The 12,912-nt window shown below is 45.2% G+C and overlaps 1 protein-coding gene across 2 annotated transcripts in view; it reads left to right on the forward strand.

Moving 5' to 3' along the window:
* Positions 1–12,912, forward strand: part of TRDMT1 (tRNA aspartic acid methyltransferase 1) — a 248,182-nt gene that overhangs the window by 114,183 nt on the left and 121,087 nt on the right. Inside the window, exon 3 of one of the 2 annotated variants that reach the window (XM_078663576.1) lies at positions 2,509–2,585. The exons of the other annotated variant lie outside the window; for it this stretch is intronic. Within the exon in view, the coding sequence (XP_078519702.1) occupies positions 2,509–2,585 (77 nt within the window). The remainder of the gene's footprint in view (positions 1–2,508; positions 2,586–12,912) is intronic. 2 annotated transcript variants of the gene reach the window in all.

Genomic DNA, 12,912 nt, shown 5'->3' on the forward strand with positions numbered 1-12,912 from the left:
TCACATTCTAGAGCTCCTGAAGCGTTCAACAAATCTAGCGAAAGGCTTTTCGTTTAGACCTATTAACATCCGTGCCCTATTCTCTCCTAACAGTAGCTGTTTTGAAAATCAATATCATATTGTCTGCATTCAAGAGTATTTAATTAAGGTTCAGTCTTTGGAAGAAAAGACATAAGCCTCATGTTTATTCTTATATCGTGTGCAATCCATACATCTTTTAATGTTTTGCTATAAGACATGAAAGTCAGCAAATATCCTGTCCTGTAAAGAATTTAAAAGCGAGAAGAAGATTAGAATCTGTAGTAGAAAGCAAATAAGAAGGGGAGCAGACCCTGCGAACTGAGAAAGAACTAGACCCAAGCAAAGGCAAATGTGGTCACCTATTAAAGTTGGAGGTGTAAGTGCAAGAACCTTTTTTTTCTCACCCTGTCCTTCTCGACTGGGAATTTCAGAATTCATATATGAATTATAAAATCATGGAGTGGCCTTAACTTTTGTCAGACGATTCTATTTTCGATCCACAGTAGAGAGACCCTAGGGGATCACGACAGAACTGGATGCTGCAATGCTGGACCCAAATTTTCTTAGATGGCATCAAACCTGAGATGACTACAATCTTTGGTTAAAATGCAAATATGATTCAATAACAAAAGGCATATTAAAGGATTATTTTAGTAAGATGGCATTGCATGAACATGGCACATTTAAGATGGGTCCAGAAGAATTTGCTAATTCATTTTCAATGTGTATTGTGCCTGTGTTACTAGTAGTGGGTATGTGTTTTTATAATATTTGTGATGCCATCCTCCTTTGTTAAAATGCTAGGTAAAAAAAGAGAAGGAGCAATTGGGGGCTTTGAAGGGTATGTGAATCAAAGTGTAAGTATGAGCATGCTGAGACCATGAGGTGCCTGTCCTAATGTTGTTTTGGCACAAGAGATCAGAAGACTAGATTGAGAAGGTGGCCATTCAATGGCTGGTATAAATACATGTGGTCTTAACTTTCCTTGATGGCCACAGTGCACAATTGCCCTTGGGGAGGAAGGCTTGGAGAGCAGATTGTTACCCTCCAAGGTGCAGTTTGTGGAGCATACAAACTGAGAGAAAGGAAGTTCCTAAAAAGAAGACTATGCATTTTGGATGAAAGTGGTTAGGGGTCAGGCTAGGATCAGACGTTTGCAAGGTTTGGCAAGCTGATGTATTTGCTTCATTGGAATGAGTTTATAATCGAGGAAGGTAAGATGTTGTAAGTCGAGTCGTGCAGGGGCAAGTGGAGGAGCAAGAATGAGGCCTCTGTGAAGAAAACCAGCAGCCTGTGAAATGACAAAAATGGCAGTCTCAGTCTTGTACTGTTAAAGACAGGCCTCTTATCATTTATAGAGCCCTGAATTGCTTCAGACATTCTGGCATTAGGCCACCCTAGGAATGATGATGCCAGCCAAGAGTTAAACGCCATCGGAGGATAACTGAGCCTCATGGACAAGGTTCATGATGAACACTAGCAGGGGAGGGAGTCATCTGAGTACACAAGAGCAGAGGGAATAGAGGGTAGACCTCAGACACTGAGCAGAGAGCATGTGATTGGTTCATAGGAAAGAGACAATCTGAACTTGTCAATGACCAGACACAGCATCTGTTTGGCTGTGCATTTGGTCAGAGTGTAAGAAAATCATTCCAGTCCATATGCATTTTTACAGTTCATTAACGATTTCTAATAAAGGGTATAGGCTAATCTAAATAACACACTTCACAAATAAGCGAAGTTTGATTTGCCTTGATATTAGCCCCTTACCTCTACCCTATTTTGTCTGCTCCACTGCGGAGTTTGCAGTCGCTTGAAGTGTGGGAGTTACAGAATATGCATGTCGGTGGTAAAGGTGGGACTCTGGATTGTTCTTAGGTAAGCAGGTGAGCGGGAGGTGGCAGTGTAGGAGTGAGACTAGGTAAGACTGGGGCAGTGGGAATAGAAGACCAGTGACCACAGCAACTCATGGTCCTTCTCTTTAAGCGTCACCAGGTCCAGTGCACCACAATCAAGGCTCTTCTGTACTTCTAAACCAGCCGGCTTGGGTCATTTCCCATGCTTGTATTAGAGTAATTTGCTCCCTTACAATGACATGGTTCTAGGCATCTAATTTATTTACAAAAAAATAAACTGAGCAGTTATTTAAACCTGACGTGTACTTCCTTCTGAATCCCTGTTGACAATGTTGCTTAACTCTATCCATGTAGTGCGAAAGTAAGGGAAACCTAGCCAGACTTTGTAGGCAATCTAGTGTTATTTTTCATTTGAACCCGATTACCCCAAATGCATGTCTATTGAGAAATAGAAAAACAAGATAACGTGAGTTGCAGAGATTTCAAACTCGCTTTTTAAGCCAATAGCAGCCCTTAGGCAGTTTCTGTCCTCCCACATCTCATTTGATTACCTGCCCTATCACACGTGTACTTGTGATAAAATACAAGATGCGATTAAAAGCACATTTATTTGTTCTTTGTTTGGGTGCAGGGTATAACACTGGAAGATTTCAGTAGGCTGTCAATTGATATGATCTTAATGAGTCCTCCTTGCCAGCCATTTACAAGGTATGTTTAAAAGGTTTGAGAGCACCGTTTTTAATGCATGATCCATTTAAGTATTTTGAGAAACGAAATCACTGGTGCTAGATGGTGCACTTGCCCTTTGGGTTCTTCCTACAGAGTCATGAACAATTGTAATGTGCAAAACTTGGTTAACCAATAGCTCTAGTTTTAATTTTTATTCAGAAAGTAGCATGTTCATTCTTTTCAGCTCGTGTTGCTTTGCATAATACGTTCGATGTAATTCACTAACGCCAGCTTGAACGAATCAGCAACCTGCTCCCTCAGGTTTCCTTCTTAGACTTTTTGCGGTTTCACATAGCCCTAGCCTTCAGGAAATGTATATTAGTCAGAGATTTTCAAGAGCTCACCTGCTTCTCAAATTTAGTTTTTCTGGGGGTTTTTCTCAACAGGAAAAACATTTTTGATTATTCCTTTCAGCTGCACCACAATAAGATGTTCTCTGTCTCTTACTCCTGCATTTTGGGCCTGAACCATCAAGTATTTTCTGTGAGCAAATGTGTCTTGCTTCTGAATTTCCATCCCAAATCACACTTACTCACGGAAATAACTTTGAATCGGGCCCTTAACGAGGAGTAATTGTATCTGTGTTTCACACCCTAATGTTGGATGTATGTGGGGTGAGTGTGCCACATGCTGAGGATCAGAGCATCGGTAGGGGAGAAGCGAGGAGTATGAGCTGTGGATGCCACCTGTGGGGGAGAACCGAGAATGGTAATGACACAAGGCCGTAAGCAATAACTATCTCAGATCACATGTTGCATCATAGAACAACTATGAGCAAAGGATGATAAACAAATACTGATTTGGTTTTATGACAGAACAATGTTGCCTAAATATTGTCTTGCAAAAATATTTTGGCCTAAATATCATCCACAAAAATATCACACAAATGGGTGTAGGTTTTCTATTACTAACCCCAATGCGGTAAAAGAAATGTAATGGAATTTAGCACACGCTATTTTGGCCAGACAATATTTATGCAACCTCTTTGCACATCGTCACAGCGACATGGACACGCGGAGCTCAGTCCTATCATGAAGTGCTCTCTTTACTAAGTCTGTGGGACTTATGGCTTGCAGTTGGTACCCTCGGTACACATGAAGATACCTTTGGGTGTCTGAACAAAACCTTTCAGCTTTTGAGGTCCCTAGCATGGTAGAGTTAGAAAGCTAACCACTTCGGTTATTGCAGCCTGTGCATCTGACCAGTTATACAAGGCAACGATCCAAGACGAAGAAATATGAATACTGATGATCATAAGTTGGAGAAACAGTTTTCATTGGCATTTTGGTCGCCTGAGGAACTCCAGGTACAAAGGTAATATACTTACTATCGGTTGCACTACTCCAGATAGGGCTCTAATAAAATTTAACAGTGTTTGCAATCGTTGGTGCTGGGAATTATTTGCATGGGGATAGATATATTGTACCCTATATGTGTAAAGGCTGAGGAGAGCCTTTTTGGGCCTTCCTTGTGAAAGCGGAAGGAAATCAGCAAGCGGTTAGTCTATGATTATAAACTGCACGGAATGCAGACCGGATTTGCAGAGGAGAGTGCACAGCAGCACATGCTGGATAATAAAAATGGGACTTATTCTGGTCGTCTGGCTAAAGAGGATGACTTTAAATTTCCGAGGACACCTGAGACATACTTCAACTATGGCTTCATGAGGTTTGGTTTCAGGTTGACGGGAGCAGCTCTCCCTTCCCTCTTTCTCAGTGCACAGGAAGAGAAAGACCTTGGATGCAAGGCTCTTTATTACTTCCTATTTTGAATGTTACTACCAGCAACTATTGTCATTCCAATGGAAAGCTGAGCTTACATTGCCAGTGTTGCATCCCTGAGCAGATTGTGTAATGCCACCTTACATCATGTGGCAATCAATGTTTACTGCCTTATTCTGCCCAATAATTTTTTGTTGTGATGCCTATGTTTGATCTGGGACTTTCCGTACCAGTGCTTCTTGTCGTTTTACTATGCTCTGAGAGAGCTAACCTGACAAGAAACTGAGTTCCATCCTCTGTGGAATCAGCTTCAGAAGTATCCTGTTACTCTGCTAAGCTTTGCACGCATATGAGAATTGCTTTTAGACTGTCGCTTGGAACTGCGCTGCCTGAATGAGTCACGATTCAGCGCAGCACTCTTTTTAAAAAACCCTTCACTTGTTTATTTTTAATGTGCACAATGCTTTATAATTGTTGGTGATACTTACCGGCTAGGCGCCGCTTCTCTACCCGGTCCACCGCAGCTGGTGCTGTTTGTGTGGAGGTAGGCAGATAGCGCGGTACACAGGGAGTGATTGTACTCACTTCTGGGGGCACATTAGAGGAGGCCATCTTGGCTGAGGTTGACGGTCTAGTCTTTGCACTAGGACCGAGCTCAGCCTCCTATTTAGAGGGCTTTGGCGCCGACGCGCAGCAGAATTCACTGCTTCAGAAGTATCCTGTTACTCTGCTAAGCTTTGCACGCATATGAGAATTGCTTTTAGACTGTCGCTTGGAACTGCGCTGCCTGAATGAGTCACGATTCAGCGCAGCACTCTTTTTAAAAAATCCTTCACTTGTTTATTTTTAATGTGCACAATACTTTATAATTGTTGGTGATACTTACCGGCTAGGCGCCGCTTCTCTCCCCGGTCCACCGCAGCTGGTGCTGTTTGTGTGGAGGGAGGCAGATAGCGCGGCACACAGGGAGTGATTGTACTCACTTCCGGGGGCACATTAGAGGAGGCCATCTTGGCTGAGGTTGACGGTCAAGTCTTTGCACTAGGACCGAGCTCAGCCTCCTATTTAAAGCTCTAATGGCGCCGATGGCGCGCCAAAGGCAAGCCCGTCAGCGCTCGTCCGCGCACTGGACGGGCCTAGGGCCAGAGATTATGCCCATCCAGGAACAACCCAACCTTATACCAGGGACTTTATATTATCATTAAATAAAAAATCAAAAACATGCCATCAATCACTGGATGTGGCCACTTGGGAGGGGCCAGTTAGTTGCTATCACTGTAAAAGATCTTTTGCTTTCACTCAAATATCATCGGGTGAAGGCCCTTATAAAGGGCTGCGTCAGGGGCTTATAAACGCGAGATCAATGTGCAAACACGCGTTGCATATTTTCGATTTAATAACCGAGGGCGAACTGAACTGCCTCTTTATTACTGAGACTTGGCTGAAAACCTGGAGTAACCCAGATATTGTGCACGCCCTCCCCCCGGCTATCTTATTCAAAGGGCAGATAGACTGGAGCAACGGGGTGGTGGCCTCGCAATTATCTATCGAGACACCTGGAAATGTATCATAAACGAGCTCCCTGACCTCAAAGGAGCAGAAAGTGTCGGTTTCCGCATTCAGGTTCACAACTCTTTTACCTTTGCGGGAGCACTAGTTTATCGTCCGCCAGGCCAGCATAAGGAGTTCCTGGAGAGCATTGGGGAAGTACTTAGTAACTTGGCTCACAGGTTTTCTAACTTTACACTACTCGCGATATAAATCTTCATCTGGACTCCCCCACAGACCCAGGTGCAATCTCTTTTAAGGATACAATGAATGTTCTTGGCCTTTCCTTACTCACCTTGAATACAACACACAGGGCAGGACACATTCTGGACTGCATCTGTTCTAACCTAGATACGCTTACAGTAAATCCTCCACTTATACAAGCTTGGTCGGACCACTCATTTATTCCTTTTAATTTTTCGGCGGAGGGGGGTCACATAGGCAAAGTGTTGAAAAAGGGTCAGGCAGATCAGGTCGATTACCCCTTTTCAAGGATTGCCCGGCGTTAGCCGCCTCTCACCCAACTCACGGTTACCAAATAAAGAGACAGGCGCTGGAGACTGGAAGGCAGGAAACAGGAGTTTATTCCGACAGAGCAGAACACGTCAAATCAGACAACAGGGTATCTTCTCGAGGTGCTCTAAACGCATCCTTGCGGCCTGGCCTCCTATACACAGGTTTATTGCTTTATTACATGAAACACATTTTTGTCAATACTTTGATGTACGGAAAGACATCCTCGGAATCCTCACTTTGGGCTTGTTCCCACACACATTTACAGTAGAAGTCCCCACCCCGGTCACAGTGGGTGATGACTATCGCACACCAGGACATTCCGTCGATTCCCGGAATGTGTGCGGCCGATCGGATCTCATGGGGTGGGGGCTTTGATCTGCCATAGATTCTTTGAAGAGGGACAGCTTCCTACTGTAAGGGGCAATAAACTGTGTCCGCAGGGCTAGGTGATGGCCTGGGATCGGGCCGGACAATCGGGCACAAATGAAGGGGGTTCATCAAAAGGATGTGTGATCATCAAAGGGACGGAGGGAGGTGTTAGCCGGGTACGGGATGTGGCTCCGAGGCAGGGCCGCGCTGAAGGGGTGGTTTATGGCCCAAGCATGTGAGAACGTGGGCTGTCAGCGCGCGGGGGATGCTGGCGGGGTCAGAGAGGGAGAGAGAGAGACGCGCTGGCTATCGGCAGTGGGCAGAGAGGCCATGGCGTTCAAAATGGCTGCTACTTACGCGCACATTTGAGCTAAAAGGGGACAAGATGGCGCCGATAATGTTTACGTCGCAATCTAGCTTTTAACAGTCCTCCCTTTTCAACATATCTAGCCAGCTTGTCAATTTATGTCTATCCCCATCATATTACGGATTTCTACATCATACAAAGCTTTCATGCGTTCAGCTTCAAAGTTCGGAGTCTTAGGGCAAACACAGTTAGCAAATAGTGAACACAGAGGTGGCAAGCATTGAATACCCAGGCAGAGTCCGCATATAACGACGATTGGTATCAGTACAATCATGAGCAACCTCCATCCCCAGTCCTTTACAGTACTCCAGAACATAACCACATGTAGTCGATGCGATAGGCGAGGAGGCAGTGCATACAAAATTACATTAGCTGTGTCATATGTTAGACCTTGGAGACGGGGATATTATTTAGACGATGTAGGAAATTCGTTCGAATACAAACATGATGTCATACGAAAATGTTCTGGCCAAATAAGGGCTATTAAGTATATTTCTTGAGGTCTGGACTTCATGGGGGTCAAAACTAGACGGTATGCTTATGTGCATAACTGGTGCTCTACAATCATCATGATACAGAGTTAACGCTTTCTTAGGTATCCATGTACAGTTGAAAGTGACCGATGTAAGGTTTCGAAAGCTCAATTGGGTGATAATCAATACAAGTGGTTGGGAGAGGAATTCAACTTAATACAAGGGACAGTCAAGAGGTGGCAATGTTCAAAAAAAGGGTTCGTCTGTCCAGTGTCTTTTTACAGCGAGCCATCACTGGTAGGCTCTCATTGTTTTTTTTCTTTCGTTGGCGCTGTTGAGCACCGGCGGTGGAGCTATGCGTCCAGCTCTACTTCAGATCTCGCGTTGCAGGGTGTGGCCATTCTTTGCTCTTGGACCACAGTCCTGTGTTTGTCCTGTTCCTCAACTAACCTATCATAGGTACCTTAGGCGGGGTACCCGCATTCCGTTCTTCCTTCATGACAAACCCTATTCTATCTTTTGTGCTGTCTTTCGTCTCAGAGTCAAGTTCAAAAATTCCATACGAAAAAAGGGGGGTGATGGGGGCGTGCTTTGGGAGGCCGAGGGAAGAGAGGGTGGAGTGGGATCAGATCTGCAACGGACCAAGGAGGGCAGAAATTTCAAGCAAGTGGGCCAATCAATCGGGCACAATGGGCTGGGACTTTCGGCACGAGCTCATCAATGTGCAGGGGCTTCTGGGCGGCCCTTCTTTCCTTCACTTTCCACGCTGAGAACGGTGCCTTGTCCCGCAACTCTTTGCTCTGTGGCTCCACCTTGGTCGAGGTCATAGATATTCCCCGATCTGCAGCCAGGCTGTGCGTCACATCCGGCCCCTCTCCTCCGACGACTGCACGTTATCCTTAAATGAGTACAAAAAAAACATTTTTTTTTTTTTTTAGAGAATTGGCAGGGTAAGACGTTTACACGCTTTAATTTCTCTCCCAACCCCAAGTAGTTGGGGAAACGTTCATTGGTCACGATAGGGTGGATGCTTAGTAATCCTTACATCGGTGTATGTTGTTAACTCATGCATCATTGCTGTAGTGCAGGTCGGCAAGCATTTTTTATTTTCAAACAACATGTCTGTCTGGCGTTTTACTCTTGTTATATTTGCGAACGTGGCAAGAAGTCTGATATCTAAAATTTACATAGTTTATCGAATTCAGACCGGCTCCTTCAGCAGAGACTCGCGTTTGTCTAAAACAAATCCTGTTGAGCTATATGTTTCTTCAAGGTCTGTTAATTGATAAAAAATGTGAAATGCTGCTATCATGGGATTATAGCTACAGTCTTTAAGATTTTCTGGGATGGCTGGTACAGAACTGGGACCATTCTGGAGGAACGGGGACGTATCGGACATTCTGTTTTTGTACAATGGGCGGTGGTAATCCGAACGATGAGGGTGGTGTTACCAAAGTACTTAAGACAAAAGCCACTGACATATAGCTCCCTTATTAGGGGTCAGATTAAGGGACATCAGTCGTCTCACCTGTCCTTACTTTCTCAGCCAATTAAGTTTCATCATTTTACAGAAAGGAGAGGCAGTAATATGGCAAAATACGATCGTTTTGTTTCTGTCAATTTGTTCAAACACTGTCGTGTCTAAAAGCCAATTATTCCCGTACCGGCGAGGTACAGTGTCGTCATTTATTCAAAAGGGAGCGAGGGAGCCCTCAGAGGGAGAGAGCGTCGTGCGTACCAAATAGGCTATTAGTACACGTACAACATAAAAAGAGGGAGAGAGAGACGTGTACAATAATAGGCTATTCAGTGCACACACATATAGATGAGTACGGGTCAGTTTCACGTATAAAACACAAGCTGAGGGAAAATATAAATTCATAGTTTACGTATACACAAATACCAGATAGGGTGCGACAGTACATACATCAAGTACGAAAACTTAAGATAAAACAGAGGGCTATTTTTGGCGAAAGAGCCTTTTCATGCGTGTTGCATATTTTCAGTACTCCATTTAATTCATTTGGGGGTCGAGTTCTTCGTTCTCCTTCCTTCCTAATAGCAGACAATTTCTGTTGGTAACCTCGCTTCAATAAATACTTACTCCTTTTAATTGGTCGGACACTGGTCCAGTCGTGCTTATACTCACGGTGGGGTCTTCCAACATCTAACAAATGACGATCCAAGTTGAGGTAAAGGAGGGGTGTCTGTCGGATGTGCGATGGTGCAATTCTGACTTTTCTATGAGGATGGAAGAAGAGGGGGTGAATCTAAAACATGACAATATCCCTAATTTCTGGGCTGAGGGGGGATTTTGGATGAACCCCAACCCGGGGTATCCTTAACTTTTCTCATCTAGTCTGCACATTAAGTTGACTCACTGGTGCGCGTCATTTAGGGCGTTCATTTGGTATATCGGTTGGGGTCCGAGGTACTACAATAACCCTTCAAGTTTCTTATAAAAAAAAAAAAACCTTCAAGTTTCTGGCGTAGGCCACTCTCCCATTCACTAGCTCCAGAGAGGGAGAGAGTCGTTCCTAGGTAAGGTAAGTGCTATATTCTTTTTCGTCCTTTACATGCAGGCATCATGTTCGGGCTCGTTTTTCTTATTCCATTAACCGCTCGATCCATACCTCAGTAATACAAAAAAAAGCATTCGTCCGTCAACCCAGACGTGCGCCACACATGAGCATTCATACAACACAAATCGGGGCCCACGCGCGCATTCATACCATACAATTCTTCTTCTTTCTGCGTGTAACACGGTGCATTCTGGGTCTTCTCCATACTCCAGCTGAAATTCCGATATTAACCTGCAGAGAAAGAGAAGAGGGGGGGTGACAGCGTACAAAGCACATCAGCGCGCAAAAACACGAAAATGTTTTTACCTACCACATGCCTAACTTATCTTCTTTGGGAAGCAGTACCTGGCATCTCGGCATTGCAGCCCAAAGGAACTGGTCTATTGTCCTATTCATAGATATATCTAAATATCCGGATCCTTTACCTATTGCTTATGCTGCAGGAATGCAAAAAAAAATACGACAGATCTTGACTATTTTATTTATTTATTTATTTATTTACTGGCATTTTTAGAGCGCAACCAAATACCCGTGGGCGTCTCGGCGCTAGACTGCAGTAATGTCTATCCTAAGAAGTAGGTACGGTGGGCTGAGGATGTGAATTACTGGTCAAACAACCAGGTTTTTAGTTGTTTCCTGAACTGTAGGAGTGATGAGCTGACTTTGACATAGTAAGGTAGGGAATTCCAGATCTTAGAAGCTGCAGCAGGGAAGCGACGGTCGCCCCAAGTAGCTGTTCTGCTGCGTGGAGTGATTAGTTGATTGAGTGTGGAGGAGCGGAGTATTCTAGCTGGATTGTAGGGTTTTAGTTGATCTTTGAGGAAGCGAGGCCCCTGGTCCTGCATTACCTTATACACTATACACATGGCTTTAAACTTTATCCTGTTTTGGATAGACAGCCAGTGATAGGTTCTCAGAGTATCTGAAATGGGGGTGAATTTGGGTTTTTTGGATAACAGGCGTGCAGCCGCGTTTTGTACAATCTGTAATTTTTTGGTGACTCTTTTTTGTGCATTTAAAAGGAGGCCGTTGCAGTAATCAAGGGAGGTAAGTACCAGCGATGTGACCAGGGTCTTGGCGGCCGTGTCAGGTAAAAAAGGCAAGATTTTTCTTATCATCCTGAGTTTATAATGTGCCGTGGAGGCTACCTTGTTGGCATGGGCCATAAAGTTGAGTTGGTCGTCAAACAAGACTCCCAGATTTCTGATCTTGGAGGCGGGACAAGGTGGAGTGCCAAAAGTTGATGGCCACCAAGCTGTGGGCCAAGATGGTAAAAGCTTGCCAAAGATGACCACCTCCGTATTCTTTTCGCATTGTTCGTATGTCCCATGCCTTTCTAATTTTTCATAACCGAAATTGCTTCATTTTACTTGTCCTTTATTTATTTTAAAAATAGTAGCCTTTATCCAAGAACCTACCAATCTAAGTGACTGATATGAGGCTAGTTCTATATATTTGTTTTTTTTTTTCTTTTAAAACCTTGATTGAAAAAGATGTCAGCATAAAAATACGGGCCTACAACCACGTGGGCCGTCCACGGAGCAAACTGGAATCGTATATGACGAGGGGACATTTACACTGTAGAAAAAACTTAACGGGCGGGCCATTAGGTTGCAGGAACTAAGGTGTCTAACAGTTGCGGAATCGGTGGACGTTAATTTTATAATCAAGGTACGACAGGACCAGTTACAATGAAATTATCTAGCTATACATTTGCGGGCAAGTACCATGAGTAACGTTAATTCGAACTTTCAACACTACAGTAATCAATAATACATCAGAACTTAATATCGATAGGGATGTCCAAATGTTCAATCAGTACCCGTCCCCGCCCGCCATGAGCTCCAAAACTGCATACATATCTCATGATATCAAGGCTTAGCAACCAGTACACATCAAGGAGTTGCAATCTCATTTATACCAGCGCCGTTTTGGGCGAGGCCGGGCAGGCCCAGAATATAGTCAAAATGTCTCCACCAACCAGCGGTCGGACCAGAACCCCTTTCGGCAGTCCAAAAAAGTTCCGTTAAATGACAACAGAAGGGACAGGCAACAAGAACCATCAGTCAAAGAGGGGAGGGCAAGTTCTTCCCTACCGGGTCACGTTGGGGCTCCACCGGAACTGATCGAATTGGTAGTCTACAGTGTTTCTGGATGTTTCAGACTGAAGCTGGCGTCAGTATGAGAACACCACCATCCCGTGGCTACGTCGTGGCCATTCCGCGAGCAATCATGGCAGTCGCTCCCTACCGGAAGTCTGCGGGAGTCGGGGGCCCCGGTGACTCTTGTAGAAACTTCAAGGCTGAGGGGACGCTTTCGGGAATGGGGCCCATGCCCTAGCAGTCAAGCGTCCGAGTTCCAGGGTTGCCCAGAGCCATCCTTGCAGGCCAGGCCCAAGTCTGTGGAGCCGACCGCCATTTCGTGAGCTCCGTGGCAGCCGCCTGTCGCTGTACCGCAAGAGCGGGTGCAATTCAGCCGGATGGTAGGTGAGACGCTGTAGCCGCAAGAGCAGGCGAAACTCAACCGGCCGAGTGAGGCACTGTGCCGCAAGAGCGGGCGCAACTCAGCTGGCCGAGCGAGGCACTGTGCCGCAAGAGCGGGCGCAACTCAGCCGGCCGAGTGAAGCGCTGGGGTGCAGCTGAGGAACCTCCACCTGGGGAGGTGGGGGAGGCTCGTTCGCGCCGCCTCTCCCTCCCAGTGCACCCCACGCCGTCTCCTGGCGCAGGTATA

Source organism: Lissotriton helveticus, chromosome 10 (genome assembly GCF_964261635.1).
Source record: "Lissotriton helveticus chromosome 10, aLisHel1.1, whole genome shotgun sequence".
In the NCBI taxonomy this organism is placed as follows: domain Eukaryota; kingdom Metazoa; phylum Chordata; class Amphibia; order Caudata; family Salamandridae; genus Lissotriton; species Lissotriton helveticus.